The sequence below is a fragment of the Mauremys mutica genome, chromosome 6 (genome assembly GCF_020497125.1).
Source record: "Mauremys mutica isolate MM-2020 ecotype Southern chromosome 6, ASM2049712v1, whole genome shotgun sequence".
Taxonomy (NCBI): domain Eukaryota; kingdom Metazoa; phylum Chordata; order Testudines; family Geoemydidae; genus Mauremys; species Mauremys mutica.
In genome coordinates, this window is record NC_059077.1 from 2,890,465 (window position 1) to 2,906,351 (window position 15,887).

Consider the following 15,887-nt stretch of genomic DNA (forward strand, 5'->3'; position numbering starts at 1 on the left):
AGAGGGGATGGGAACAGGCAGGCCCAGCGGGAGGGGGTGGCACGTGCTGGCCGTGGGCCTGTGCCAGGCAGTACCTGTGCAGCTGGCTGCAGGGTGCGAGGGGTTAATCACAGCCACAGGTGGACAGGCCGTCACCCGGCCCAAGGGGCGGAAATGCCCAGTCCCCTTCCAGCACCCACCCAGCCCCTGCCTGCCTGTGCCGCGCATGCCCGGCCCTGCAGCCGACACTGCGGGGTGCCAGGCTCCCACCCCAGGCTGCGGGGATCGCCTGGGCTGCCCGCGGCAGGGGGATTAGGAAAAGGCAGCCGGGCCGTTCCCATTCTCTCCAGCAGAGGGCAGCGCTGCTCCCAGGCTCACCCTGGCCAGCACCGTGCGGGCCCAGTGGCCACTGTGTGACACGAGCTGGCCGGGTCTCAGCCCCAAGGCCATTCCCTGCCCCCACCAGCCACAGACCAGTCGCGCTGACCCGGCCCCTCACCGGCCACCGGGCCGAGCCCAGCCCCTGACTGGGCCAGTGAGCGGCCGGCCGGGCCAGGCAGCGTGTGTGTGGGGGCGGGATCAGAGCCCCCTCCCCAGCAGGGAGCGATTCAAGGCGAGGGGATTTGGGGCCCCCTTTAGAGCCGCCCCTGGCACGGAGCCCCCCCCGCCCCGGAGGTCTCCCTGCAGCGGCAGCCCCCTTCATTAGCACGACATTAACCTCGGCCTGGGGTTCTGCCCTATCGAGCGAGCGGCAGGTTCATTAATCCAGCTGCAGCAAAGGGCTCTAATTAATCCAGGCCCAGCCGCCCCCCAGCGCTGGGGAACCTGTTAATTGCTCCAGGGCTGGCTGGGGGGGGGTGGGGGTCAAAGGTTAAAGCATTTATCGAATCACCTCAATTGCTGGGGCTTCCAATCCATCCCGCCCGGTGCCGATAACGGAACCTGCCGAGGACTGGGAATACGGCGCAGCCGAGCATCCCCGCCCGCGCCAGCCCTTCGCGGCCACTCCGGCACAGCTCCTCCCCACCTCTGCCGGTGCCCCTCACTCCCGATCTGCAGCCCCCCAGCTCCGCCGGTGCCCCTCACTCCCGATCTGCAGCCCCCCAGCTCTGCCGGTGCCCCTCCCTGCCGACCCGCAGCCCCCCAGCTCTGCCAGTGCCCCTCACTCCCGACCCGCAGCCCCCCAGCTCCGCCGGTGCCCCTCACTCCCGACCCGCTGCCCCCCCCAGCTCTGCCGGTGCCCCTCCCTGCCGACCCGCAGCCCCCCAGCTCTACCGGTGCCCCTCCCTGCCGACCCGCAGCCCCCCCCCGCTCCGCCGGTGCCCCTCACTCCCGACCCGCAGCCCGCCCCAGCTCTGCCGTTGCCCCTCACTCCCGACCTGCAGCCCCCCAGCTCCGCCGGTGCCCCTCGCTGCCGACCCGCAGCCCCCCAGCTCTGCCAGTGCCCCTCACTCCCGACCCGCAGCCCCCCAGCTCCGCCGGTGCCCCTCACTCCCGACCCGCAGCCCCCCAGCTCCGCCGGTGCCCCTCACTCCCGACCCGCAGCCCCCCAGCTCCGCCGGTGCCCCTCACTCCCGACCCGCAGCCCCCCCCAGCTCTGCCGTTGCCCCTCACTCCCGATCTGCAGCCCCCCAGCTCCACCGGTGCCCCTCACTCCCGACCCGCAGCCCCCCAGCTCCGCCGGTGCCCCTCCCTGCCGACCCGCAGCCCCCCAGCTCCGCCGGTGCCCCTCACTCCCGATCTGCAGCCCCCCAGCTCCGCCGGTGCCTCTCACTCCCGATCTGCAGCCCCCCAGCTCTGCCGGTGCCCCTCACTCCCGACCCGCAGCCCCACCCCAGCTCCGCCGGTGCCCCTCACTCCCGATCTGCAGCTCCCCAGCTCCGCTGGTGCCCCTCACTCCCGACCCGCAGCCCCCCAGCTCCGCCGGTGCCCCTCCCTGCCGACCCGCAGCCCCCCCAGCTCCGCCGGTGCCCCTCACTCCCGACCTGCAGCCCCCCCAGCTCCGCCGGTGCCCCTCACTCCCGACCTGCAGCCCCCCAGCTCTGCCGGTGCCCCTCACTCCTGACCTGCAGCCCCCCAGCTCCACCGGTGCCCCTCACTCCCGATCTGAAGCCCCCCAGCTCTGCCGGTGCCCCTCACTCCCAACTCGTAGCCCCCCAGCTCCGCCGGTGCCCCTCACTCCCAACTCGTAGCCCCCCCCAGCTCTGCCGGTGCCCCTCCCTGCCGTCCCGTAGCCCCCCATCTCCTCCGGTGCCCCTCCCTGCCGTCCCGTAGCCCCCCAGCTCTGCCGGTGCCCCTCACTCCCGACCCACAGCCCCCCAGCTCTGCCGGTGCCCCTCACTGCCAACCCGCAGCCCCCCAGCTCCGCCGGTGCGCCTCTCTCCCGACCCGCAGCCCCCCAGCTTCGCCGGTGCCCCTCACTCCCGACCCGCAGCCCCCCCCAGCTCCGCCGGTGCCCCTCACTCCCGACCCGCAGCCCCCCAGCTTCGCCGGTGCCCCTCACTCCCGACCCGCAGCCCCCCCCAGCTCCGCCGGCGCCCCTCACTCCCGACCCGCAGCCCCTCCAGCTCTGCCAGTGCCCCTCACTCCCGACCTGTAGAGCATCTCAGTGGGTCATAGTCCAGGAAACAGTTGCTTTGCCCCTCACAGCCCCTGGCGAGAACCCCGCTGCGCCAGACCCATTTCTATCCAGCGCAGGCGCGAGAGTGGAACCAGCGAAGGGATCGAGGTCCCCGTGGGCCTCCCAGCTCCGACACGACACGTGAGCCCCCCCACCTCCCCGGAATGCAGCAGCTCCTCCTGCCCCCCAGAACCTCGCAGCAAAGGGACCCACGTCCTCCGGACGCCTCCTACCCAGATCTGAGAGCCTGCAGCCAGAACCAGCATCAACCCGGCCCCGTAACGTCCCCGCCGCAGCCCCAGCATCGGGTCTCAGCTCCAGAGCGACCCCAGGGGGCACCCGGGTGTCCAGACTTCCATGGGGCTTGTCCACTGCTTCCCGTTCTCCCCACAGGCCCTGCACCCTCCGCCCCCCAGAGCACGAAGGGTCGTCTTCCCGCCAGCCCCAGGCCGTCGATTGGCCCGAGCTGGGCAGTGGCTGAGGGTGGGTCCGGGGAACTGGACTGAAGCTACCGCTCAGTTTGAGTGCGAGTCACTACCCCCCCCACCCGTAACGCCTCTCTGCAGCCAGGCTCCCGGCCGGGGCCCCCCAAAGCTGCAGCCTTCCCCTACCTCTCTTCTGCATGAAGCCAAAGAGGTCGTCCAGAAACTCCTTCCGCTTGGGGTCGTCGTCCAGTTCGTAGAGCTGCAGGCGGGAGAGAGAGACGGCAGGTCAGCACCGCAGGAACCGAGCAAGCCCTAGTGCAAACACTCGCGTCCTGCAGGGGGCGCTGGACTGGACTGGGTAGCGTGTGTGAGAGAGACACCACTGCCCTCTGCTGGACAGCATCGGAGCTGCTCCACTGTGTGTCATAGGCCCTCTCCTGCCAGCAGAGTCCCCTGTAACTAATGTGTTGGGGGGATCAGAGGTATCTGACCTCTGCAGCCCCCACTGGATGTGGGCGAGGTTGATCTCAGGAGCCACCTGAATATTCAAAGTCCTGGCTCCTCCCAGCCAAACAGCCCCAGGCAAGAGGCTCCGTGCCCCAAATCTGGCTGCAGTCCCCTTCCTTAGACACACAGGGGCTGGCACATCTCCGGGACGTGGGTGCGGCTGTGGGAGTTTGCCTGGTGTCTCTTTGGGTGGGAGGTTGTGCGTGTCTGGGGTGTATTTCCAGGCCCGGGGCTCTGCATGGGCTTGGGGTGTGTTTGCCCCACAGCCACGTGCCCGGGCGTGACGCTGCCATCGTGTTGCACGGCTGATCTCTCGAGATTCACGAACAAAATTCCTTTGCTCGGTTCTCTTCCCTGTAGGTTCTTATCCCGCACCCATCACCGCAGTGTCTGGGCTCCTTCCAGTCATTGCACCAAGCGAGGACTGACCCCGTCTGTGCAGCAGCGTCCCTCCCAGCCGAGGAGAGCGCCCCCCTGTGGGGCTCGGGCTGCAAACAGGCCTCAGGAAGCACCTGCCGGAGGGGTCCCGGGGGACAATGCTGGGGGCCCAGCTGTAACCAGCCCCAGGGCCAGAAGGGTCTCCTGGCCCGTCATGGCCCTTCCCACCCAGGGGGCTGTCGCTGATCCCCTGACCCGGGACTGTCCCCAGCAGGCACCGGTGACCCTGTCCGTGAGCAGAACAGGGGAGCGAAGTGCTGGCTGCAGCCTGGGGGCCCAGCGGCTGGTGAGCAGAGTTCAGCCCCCCATCCAGCATCCATCTCCCGTCCCCTCCTTCACCTGCACGGGGAGCTGGAAAGATGGACCGGCTCCCACTGAGCTTTAGAACATCACAATGGCCACACTGGCTCAGCCCAAAGGTCCATCCAGCCCAGGATCCCGTCTACCGACAGTGGCCGGAGCCAGATGCTCCAGAAGGAATGAACAGACCAGGACAATTCTCGAGTGCTCCATCCCCTGCCATCCTGTCCCAGCTTCTGGCAGGCAGAGGCCAGGGACACCCAGGACATGGGGTTGCATCCCTGCCCATCCTGGCTAATAGCCATTGATGGACCCGTCCTCCATGAACTTCTCTAGTTCTTTTTTGAACCGAGTTATAGTTTTGCCTTTCACAACATCCCCTGGCAGTGAGTTCCACAGGTTGACGGTGCGTTGTGTGAAGCCATATGTCCTTCTGTTTGTTTTAAACCTGCTGCCTATTCATTTCATTGGGTGATCCCTGGTTCTTATATTATGCAATGGGGTAAATAACACTTCCCTACTCACTTGCTCCACACCAGTCATGATTTTATAGACCTCTGTCATATCCCCTCTTAGTCCCAGTCGTTTGAATCCCTCCCCGTGTGCAAGTGGTTCTGTTTTGTTGCCCTTTTCTGCACCTTTTCCATTTCTATTCTGCTTTGGGATGGAGTGACCGGAACTGCCGGCAGTTTCCGGGTGTGGGTGGACCATGGATTTATATAGAGGCAAGATGATATTTCCTGTCTTATTACCTATCCCTCTCCTAATGGTGCCACAAACTCCACAATATTAACAACTTCCCCCAGAACAGCATCCTGGCCACCAGGACGTCACCCCCCATACACCAACATCCCTCACCACGACGGCAGCGTTGCCTGCTGCAAACATTGACAAGACGCTGGAGAGCCCCCAGCTCTGCCCCCAAACACATCACCAGCTCATCCATTCCACTCTCACCCATGACAATCTTACATTCCACAGCAAACCCTCTGTCCAAGCCATGGGAACTGGCACGGGTATCGGGAGGGCTCCCCAGGGTGCCAACCTCTCCATGGCCACCTGGAGGAAGAATTGCTGGACAAATGCGCCAGGAAACCAATGCTATTCCTGAGATACAGCGATGACTTTTCATCCTCCAGACAGACGACCTGAACTCTCTCAGAGATTTCTACCATGACTTCAACCACCACCACCCATCCATCAAACTCTGGAACACGCCCACACCACCATCAACTTCCTGGACCCCACGATCGGCTTCAGCAATGGAACCCTATAGACAACTGTACGCCAGAAACCCACAGGTCGCTGCACCTACCTCCACAGATCCAGTAACCGCTCCAGACACACCAAGAGATCTGTTATCTACGGCCAGGTGCTCAGATACCGCAGAATGTGCTCCGAGGAGAAAGTCCGGGATACACCCCTTAACAACCTCAAAACTGCCTTTGCCGAACAAGGACACTCCATCAGAGAAGCAGATCCTGTCACGGAACAGGCCACCCAAATCCCTGCTTCAGTACAGAAATAACCCCCCCTCTGCCCGCACACCCCTACCTGTCACCTCCCACCCCACACTGGAACCCAGATGGGGTAGCATCAAACAGCGACAGCCCATACTCCATGGGGATCCCATCCTGAAAGAAATTTTTCCTAAACCCCCTCGTCTGGCTTTCAAGCAACCTCCCAACCTCTCCAAACTCATCATCAGAAGCAGGCTCCCCACAGACCAGCTCACACCAATTCAAAACAGCACCAGACCCTGCCTGAACAACAGATGCAAAACCTGCAGCCGTAGCTCCACTGCTTCAATGATCAACACCCCCCCCCAACACACCTTTTGAGGTCCATGGGTCCTACACACGCCTATCACAACATGTGGGGTACCTCAGCCAGTGCATTAAATGTCCCAAAAGCAACTATGTGGGTGAAACGAGACAGTCTCTGCACACGCAAATGAACTCACACCAGAGGTGAAAGTAAGCCGGTACGGGCCGGTACGGAGGACTGGTAAGAAAAGGAGACTGCCTGAGGGAGGGAGAAGCCTGCTCCCTGCATAAGAATAGTTTAAACTCAGCTGTTCCCTGATGGTTCAGCTCTGGGGGTTAGGAGCGGTTTCTGGCATCCTTGTTAATTTCACTCACAGTGGGAGCGAGGAGGGTGTGTTTGACCATGGCAGGGGCAGGCCTTGTCTGCCCTGGGGATGAGGGGATCTTGTCTCCAATACTAATATACACAACAAATACAAGCATTTGGCTGCACCGCTTAAATCCAGAGCTAATCAAAGCAGGTGGAAGGGGAAAACTCACTGTCACATTGGTTTCTCGTCTCCTCCAGCCAGGCTGCAGACAAGGCTCTGCATTCCCCCTCCCCCAGCGGGGGTTCTCCTCTAGGCTCTAGCTTGCGGTAGGGACACTGGCTGAGATGCCTGCTGCTGCTGCCTGCATAAGAACAGTTTAAACTCAGCTGCTCCCTGTGCAGTTCAGTGCCCAGAGTTAGGAGCCGTTTCTGGCATCCTTGTTAATTTCACTCCCAGCTGTTGTTGGGTGTGTGTGACCATGGCAGGGGCAGTTCTTTTCTGCCCCCGGGGTGAGGGGATCTTCTATACACAAAAAACACAATCACAATCAGGAACCATTTCCAAGTTCAAATCTCTCCCATTCCCTCCCCAGCAGAGGATCATGGTTGTGATGTTCAAACTGCTTGCAGATCCTCTTTGAAATGTTACTGAACCGTGCAGGGAACAGCTGAGTTTAAACTGTTCTTATGCAGGAGGCAGGCTTCTCCCTCCCTCAGCCAGTCTCCCTGCTCCCTGCTGCAAGCTAGAGGGAAGCCCCTGCAGCTGCTGCTCCGTGCCAGGCAGGGAGAAAGCACGGAGCCTAGTGTCCACAGCCTGGCTGGAGGAGGAGGGAAGACACAGAGAAAAATGTGCCAGTGAGTTTTCACTTTTTCAGGCTTATTCCAATAGTAAAGTTGTATTACAGACAGTCCTGGCAGTAGTAATAGTAGCTTTATTTTCTCTATCCATGTCATGCAATGGGAGGGATCCATGAAGTACGTAGGAGAGGTGGGTTGCTTGCGATTGGACCATATGGGTAAGAAATGTAAATTACTTTCACCCCTGCCCAAACCCCAGGGCTCCCAGCCGCCTCTGCAGCTGGTAGCTCTGGGGGTGATTTAAAGGGCCCGGCCAGTGATGAGCTGCCAAAAAATTAACAACCGGTTCCCTCCTCCTCACCCCACGGGGGGGGGTCGTGCCTCCCCCGGGGACTCCTGCCCCATCCACCCCCCCCATTCTTTGACGCCCCCCCCGATCCCTACCCCATCCAACCCCTCCTCTCATTCCTGATGGTCCCCCGGGACCCCTGCCCCATCCAACCACCCCTTCTCCCTGTCCCCGACTGCCCCTGGAAATGGAACCCCTGCCCCTGGCTGGCCCCCACAGCCCCATCCAACCCCTGGTCCTTCCTGACTGCCCCCCGGGGGCCCTGCCCTCATTCAATCCCCCTGTTCCCTGCCCTCACACTGCCCTGACCCCTATCCACCCCCCCCACTCCCAAACTCCCCTGCCCTCTTCCAACACCCCCTCCCTGCCCCCTTTCCACGCTGGAGGCCGGGCCGGGGGCGCTGGACCAGGCTGGGGCTGACCCGGAGCCAGGCTTGGCAAGGTAAGATGGGGTGGGGGAGCGAGGAGGGCTCCTGGGAGGTGCGGCGCGGCCCAGCCCAGTCCTGCTCCAGCCTAGCGCCCCGGGCCTCGCCCTGGCTCTGGGCTGAGTGGCTCTGGCCCCGGCCCGAGACCGGAGTTGCTCAGCCAGAGCCTAGGCCAGATCCTCTGGGCCGGGGCCGGCGCTGCTCAACCAGGCCCGGGGCGCTCGCGGCCGGAGCCACTCAGGGCCGGGGCCAGAGGCGCTCGCGGCCAGAGCCGGAGCTAGGCCTGGGGCGCTAGGCTGGAGCAGGACTGGGGCCGGAGCCGGACTGGGCCAGAGGTGCTCGCAGCCGGAGCCGGAGCTCCGGCCCCGGCCCCGGCCGCCTCCGGCCGCGAGCGCCGCGCCTCCGGCCCCGGCCCCGGCCCCGAGCGCCTCCGGCCGCGAGCGCCGCACCTCCGGCCCCGGCCCCGAGCGCCTCCCGGCCGCGAGCGCCGCGCCTCCGGCCCCGGCCCCGAGCGCCGCGCCTCCGGCCCCGGCCCCGGCCCTGAGCGCCTCCGGCCGCGCGCGCCGCGCCTCCGGCCCCGAGCGCCTCCGGCCGCGAGCGCCGCACCTCCGGCCCCGGCCCTGAGCGCCTCCGGCCGCGAGCGCCGCGCCTCCCCCGCCCCGAGCGCCTCCGGCCGCGAGCGCCGCACCTCCGGCCCCGAGCGCCTCCGGCCGCGAGCGCCGCACCTCCGGCCCCGGCCCCGAGCGCCTCCGGCCGCGAGCGCCGCACCTCCGGCCCCGAGCGCCTCCGGCCGCGAGCGCCGCACCTCCGGCCCCGGCCCCGAGCGCCTCCGGCCGCGAGCGCCGCGCCTCCGGCCCCGGCCCCGAGCGCCTCCGGCCGCGAGCGCCGCGCCTCCGGCCCCGGCCCCGAGCGCCTCCGGCCGCGAGCGCCGCGCCTCCGGCCCCGAGCGCCTCCGGCCGCGCGCGCCACGCCTCCGGCCCCGCCCCGGCCCCGGCCCCGAGCGCCTCCGGCCGCGCGCGCCGCGCCTCCGGCCCCGAGCGCCTCCGGCCGCGAGCGCCGCGCCTCCGGCCCCGGCCCCGAGCGCCTCCGGCCGCGAGCGCCGTGCCTCCGGCCCCGGCCCCGAGCGCCTCCGGCCGCGAGCGCCGCGCCTCCGGCCCCGGCCCCGAGCACCTCCGGCCGCGAGCGCCGCGCCGCCGGCCCCCGCCCCGAGCACCTCCGGCCGCGAGCGCCGCGCCTCCGGCCCGGCCCCGAGCGCCTCCGTCCGCGAGCGCCGCGCCTCCGGCCCCGGCCCCGAGGCGCTCTGGGCCGGGGCCGGAGGCGTGGGGCCAGAGCCACTCGGCCGGAGCCGGGGCGTTCGGCAGGAGCAGGACTGAGCTAGGCCGCACCACCCCTCCCTGGTCCCCTCCTGGCTTCCCCGCCCCAGCTTCCCTTGCCAAGCTGCTTCTTGCTTCTGAGTCCTCCCCAGTCCCAGGCTTCCCGCGCTAACGTCTGATTGGCGGCACGCAGGGAAGGGGGAGGAGAAGGGCGGGGCAGAGCCTTCAGGGGAGGAGCCCAGGAAGCAGCGGTGAGCTGGGGCCGGGTGGCCCTTTTAGAATCCGTTGTCCTGGAACAACCGGTTCTAAAAGGGTTTCTAAATTTAACAACCGGATCGCGCGAACCGGCTCCAGCTCACCACTGGGCCCGGCTCCTAGCTTCAGCGGAATCCCCGAGCCCTTTAAATCCTGATTTAAAAGCCCGGGGGTTTAAAGGCCCCGCCTCTTCTGATAGAGGCCACGCCTCTTCCAGTTGAGCCCCTCCCCCTCTGGAGTACCGGCAAGTCCTTTACGTTACTTTCACCCCGACTCACAGAGAGCAACACTAAGTTGAACAGCACTGGGCCCAGTACAGATCCTTGGGGGACCCCCCACCATCTACCCTTTGTCACTGTGAAAACTGACCATTTCTTCCTACCCCTTGTTCCCTGCCTTTTAACCAGTTACTGATCCATGCAAGAACCTTCCCTCTTAGCCCACGGCAGCTTCCTTTGCCTAAGAGCCTTTGCCTAAGGCTTTCTGAAAGTCCAAGAGACACTGTATCAGAGAAACTGCTGAGCTTCAGTTCATCTGCAAATCTGACACCATCAGCTCAGGATTAAACAGACTGTGAATGGCTAGCCAACTACAGAACCAGCTTCTCCTCCCTTGGTGTTCACACCTCAGCTGCTAGAAGAGGGCCTCATCCTCCCTGATTGAACTAACCTCGTTATCTCCTGGCTGATTCTGGCCTGCATATTTATACCCCTCTGGAAATTTCCATTACATGTGTCTGACAAAGTGGGTATTCACCCACGAAAGCTCCTGCTCCAATACGTCTGTTAGTCTATGTGACGTTATGACTGTGATATAATATCTCATTGAAAGGTGACAGGGCCAGAAAGAGTTAAGTAACTCATAGACTAACCTGACCCATGCGTGAACCTTGAGGACGGGTTAGGCAGATCTGTAAATGACTAGAGCTTTGAAATGCAAGTCTGCATTGCTAGAGGTAGAAGGGGAGGTGTTTGCTCAGGTCTTGTGATGTCAGCAAACAAGTCTTGTCTATTGCTATAGTTTTAATTCAAAGATCAAAAAAGGAATATTAACATTTAGGATGATACTTGAGTGAAATAGTATTATTGTCTGTGTGTCTCTTTGAAGGTTGTGCTAACCTGTATCTGAACTGTTTAATGGATAAATTACCCTGTGCTAATTGTCAGGATATTTGAGGCTGCTGGAAATGTATAAGAAGCCTGGGACACGATCCTGCTTCATCTCAGATCTGCTTTGGGTTTCAAGAGGGGGAAACCTTAAGCCACAAGGATTGAGATCCCCAGTCACTGACTGGAGTCACCCTGAATATGGACATTGGACTGTAACCTCTGGACTATTTCTGAAAGGACTTTTGGCAACTACAAGCTCATCTCTGCTGTGTATCCGAACCTCAAAAACTGAATTCAAGTCTGTCTGTATATTAATCTTTTAACCAACACTCTCTCTCTTTTTTCTTTCTTAATAAATGTTAGTTTAGTTAATAAGAATTGGCTGTAGCGTGTATTTTGGATAAGATCGAAGTTATCATTTGACCTGGGTCTGGGGCTTGGAGAGCCTTTTCTTTTATATGATGAAATAAGATTTTCAGAATTTATCATCATATGTTTGACAGGTGTGTCTGGCTGGAGGCCTGAGGCTGGGCACTTTAAGGGAACTGCGTGGTTTGGACTTGTGAGTGACCAGTGAGGTACTAGAGAAGCTGTTTTGTGCTGGTTGGTAAATCTAAGTATTGGAATAACCACCAGCGTTTGGGGTTTGGCTGCCCCGTTTGGTTTGCGGTTCACCTTGATTGAGTGACCTCAGCTGGCTCCCATGGGCAGCACCGTCACAGTCTATAAGGTACCACAGGACTCTTTGTTGCTACATCACCTGGATTCCCCCTTGTCCACATGCTTGCTGACCCCTCAAAGAATTCTACCAGATTGGTGAGGCAGGATTTCCCTTTAGAGAAGCCATGTTGACTCCTCCCCAATGTACTGTGTTCAGCCATGGGTCTGATAATTCTGTTCTGGACTATAGTTTCAACCAGTTTGCCTGGTACTGAAGTCAGGCTTACCAGCCTGCAATTGTCAGGGTTGCCTCTGGAGCATTTTTAAAAAATTGACATCACATTAGCCATCCACTAGTCCTCTGGTCCAGAGGCTGATTTAAGCGATAGGTTACACACCCCAGTTAGTTCTGCAAGTACATAGTTGAGTTCCTTCAGAACCCTTGGGTGAATGTCATCTGGTCCTTATTCCTGTTTGGTTTGTCAGTTTGTTCCCAAACCTCCTCTAATGACACCTCCATCTGGGACAGCTCCTCAGACCTGTCACCGAAAAAGACTGGCTCAGGTTTGGGACTCTCCCTCACATCCTCCGCTGTGAAGACCGATGCAGAGAATTCATTTCGTTTCTCTGCAATGACCTCATCGTCCTTGAGTGCTTCCTTAGCACCTCGATCGCCCAGGGCCCCCACTGGCTGTTTGGCAGGTTCCTGCTTCGGATGGACTTCAAGAAATGGTGCTGTTAGTGGGTGTCTTTGGCTAGTTGCTCTTCAAATTCTGTTTTGTGCTGCCTAGTTATACTGCTACCCTTGGCTTGCCGGGGTGTATGCTCCTTTCTCTCGCCCTCGGTAGGATCTGCCGTCTAGTTCTACAGGAGGCCTTTTCGCCTCTGTGACGTTATTGATATGAATTGGGACCATATAGAACATGGGTTGCAACCAAGGTCCTGCAGTGGCACCAAATCTTAGATAAAGGGGGTCATATAAGGTGTCTAAGACCAGATTATGGGTTGCTGGTTATAATTATGCTGTCTGTATTTCAAGTTTGTGCTGTGCTTCTGGGGGAAGCCTCCCAGACAAGTTGGTGTTAGCTCTGCCTAGCTGGCTTGATGGCCCATTAAGGACCATCAGCTACACAATTGACCCATGGAGAGAAGGCAGACACGCCTTGTGACTCAGCAAGGTATGCAGGGACTTGCCCATGTGACTCCAGGCTCCATTTTGCTGTGATTTTCCACAGTGAGAACAAAGAGATTCTTATACCTGGAAAAGTCTATATAAGGCTGATGCATCATCTCCATCTTGTCTTCAATCCTGCTTCTGACCTCTGGATGGACTTTGCTACAAACTGAAGCTCTACACAAGGGACTGAATGACCCATCCCAGCGGGAGATGTATTCCAGAGACTTAATTTGAACCTGCAGTTTACTCCATCACTGCTACAAGGCTGAACTAAGAACTTTGCCATTACTGTATGTAATTGATTCCATTTAACCAATTCTACCTCTCGTCTCTACCTTTTTCCCTTTGTAAATAAACCTTTAGATTTTAGATTCTAAAGGATTGGCAACAGCGTGATTTGTGGGTAAGATCTGATGTGTATATTGACCTGGGTCTGGGGCTTGGTCCTTTGGGATCGAGAGAACCTTTTTCTTTTATTGGGGTGTTGGTTTTCATAACCATTCATCCCCAGGACGAGTGCACTGGTGGTGATACTGGGAGACTGGAGTGTCTAAGGAAATTGCTTGTGTGACTTGTGGTTAGCCAGTGGGGTGAGACCAAAGTCCTTTTTGTCTGGCTGGTTTGGTTTGCCTTAGAGGCGGAAAAACCCCAGCCTAGGGCTGTGACGGCCCTGTTTGAGCAATTGGCCCTGATTTGGCACTCTCAGTTGGGTCCTGCCAGAACCGCACCGTCACAGCCTCAAAATGCCAGTTTTACTCTGTGCTTTAGTCATGGGGGCAATTTTGGGGCCTCTTAATATGTTTTGGTTTGGGGTATACATTTAATTGGAGCCTCTAGTACGGTGTTTCCATGCAGCTTGCAGGCGTTTCACTCTTGTGACTGTTCCTTTTCATTTCCTTTTAACTAGCCTCCTCAGTTTTGTGCCGTTCCCCTTCTGAAGTTCAATGCTCCTGTGGTGGGTTTTTTTGGTATTTTCCTCCGTATAATGATGTTCAATTTAATTACATAACGTTCACTGTTACCAAGCGGCCCAGCTCTATTCACCTCTTGGACCGGATCCTGGGCTCCACTTAGGACTAAATGAAGAATTGCCTCGTCCCGTGTGGTTCCAGGACCAGCTGCTCCGAGAAGCAGACGTTAATGGTGCCTGGAAATGTTACCTCTGTATAAGGAGAACAGATAGCAAGTATGAAAAACCGGGCTGGGGGGAGGGGGAATAGGTTGTCTATAAGACAAAGCCCCTAATATCAGGACATTCCCACTAATATTGAGATGTCTGGCCCCCCAGATCTACATCCCGTCCTGAGCTGACATGTACCCCGTCAATATGGGGACTGTTGAAATCCCCCAGTACTACAGGGTTTTCTATTTTTCGAGCCTCTCAAATCGCCCTGAGCATTTTGCAGTCCCTGCACCGCGCTGCTCAGCGGTCGGTTGTGTATTCCTACTGCTCTAGTGTTATTATTCCAGGGTGGAATTTCTATCCACGCAGATCTGTGCTGCAGTTTTCTTCATTTAAGATTTTTACTCTGTTTGATTCTGCTTCCTTTCACATCGAGTGCCACTCGCCCGCCCGCCAGCGTGACCGACTCTGTCATTTCTATCAATTTTATACTCTGGCATTATCGTGTCCCATTGATTATCGCGTTTCTGTGATGCCTGTTATATCAATATCATCATTTAATACCAGGCACTCAAGTTCACCCATCTCGGTATTTAGACTTCTTGCATTTGTAGACAAGCACTTATAACATCTGTCAATATTTAGTCGTCTGCCTTCATGTGATGTACTTGAATGGGGCTTTCTTCAATTGACTGTTTTTCTTAGTTCCTACCTGGTTGTTATCAACTTCTATCCTCTCCTTCTTACCGGGAGATAGAGAATGTGTCCTCCAGGCAGGGCCACCCAGAGGATTCAGGGGGCCGGGGGTCTTCGGCGGCGGGTGAATTGCCGGGTCCCGCTGCTGAATTGCTGCTGAAGACCCGCCACTTTGGCAGTGGGTCCCGGAGCGGAAGGATCCCCCCGCTGCTGAATTGCCGCCGAAGACCTGGAGTGGAAGAACCTCCAGGGGCCTGGGCCCTGCAAGAGTTTTCCGGGGCCCCCGGAGCGAGTGAAAGACCCCACTCCAAGGGCCCCGAAAAACTCTAGTGGGGGCCCCTGCAGGGCCTGGAGCCTGGGGCAAATTGCCCCACTTCCCCTCCCCCCCCCCGGGCAGCCCTGCCTCCAGGCCTGTCGGCTTTTCTCAGCCCTTAGTTTAAAAACTCCTTTATGATCTTTTTAATTTGACATGCCAGCAATCTGGTTCTGTTTTGGTTTCAGTGGATCCCATCCCTCCTGTATAGGCTTCCCCTTTCCCCAAAAGTTTCCCCTCCTCTCTACACCATCGTCTCATCCACGCATTGAGACCCTGCAGTTCTGCCTGTCTAACTGGCCCTGTGCGTGGAACGGGAGCATTTCAGGGACTGCTACCATGGAGGTCCTGGACTTTAATCTCTTACCTCACAACCTAAATGTGGCCTCCTATCCTTCCCTACGTCCTTCCTTCTCTCCTATCCTTCCCTACGTCGTTCCTTCTCTCCTATCCTTCCCTACGTCCTTCCTTCTCTCCTATCCTTCCCTACGTCCTTCCTTCTCTCCTATCCTTCCCTACGTCGTTCCTTCTCTCCTATCCTTCCCTACGTCCTTCCTTCTCTCCTATCCTTCCCTACGTCCTATATCAGGGGTCGGCAACCTTGCAGAAGTGCTGTGCCGAGTCTTCATTTGTTCACTCTCATTTAAGGGTTCGCGTGCCAGTCATACATTTTAACGTTTTCAGAAGGTCTCTTTCTATAAGTCTATAATATATCACTAAACTATTGTATGTAAAGTAAATAAGGTTTTTAAAATGTTTAAGATGTTTCATTTAAAATTAAATTAAAATGCAGAGCCCCCCGGACCAGTGGCCAGGACCCGGGCAGTGTGAGTGCCACTGAAAATCAGCTCATGTGCTGCCTTTGGCACGTGTGCCGTAGGTTGCCTACCCTGTCCTACATGGTACCTACATGAACCATGTCCACCGGCTCCTCCCCAGCACTGCACGAGCCTATCTAGATGTCTCAAGAGATCTGCAACCTTTGCACCAGGCAGGCAAGTCACCATGCAGTTCTCTCGGTCATCGCAAACCCAGCTACCTGTATTTCTAATGATCCCCCCGCTCCGCCATTACTATTACCTGGCTCAGCACGAGAGGTCACCACGGCATCGTCTGGAAGGAGGGTCCCAACTATGGGATCATTTCCCTCTGCTCCAGCGTGGTGTTCTCCTTCCCTGAGACTTTCCTCCTCCACAACCGCACAGAGGCTGTCAAGCCGGGGAGGGACGACTCTGCTGTGTCCCAGACAGACAGTCTCCTCTCTGTACCTCTCTGTCTCCCTCAGCCCCTCCAGTCCAGCCACTCTGCTCTCCAAAGCCCGTAC

The 15,887-nt window shown here is 59.0% G+C and overlaps 1 protein-coding gene across 2 annotated transcripts in view; it reads right to left on the reverse strand.

Annotated features, from left to right (window-relative positions):
* Positions 1–15,887, reverse strand: part of ARID3C (AT-rich interaction domain 3C) — a 139,095-nt gene that overhangs the window by 36,912 nt on the left and 86,296 nt on the right. For both annotated transcript variants that reach the window (XM_045020314.1, XM_045020313.1), the window contains exon 3: positions 3,211–3,283. In XM_045020314.1, the coding sequence (XP_044876249.1) occupies positions 3,211–3,283 (73 nt within the window). The remainder of the gene's footprint in view (positions 1–3,210; positions 3,284–15,887) is intronic.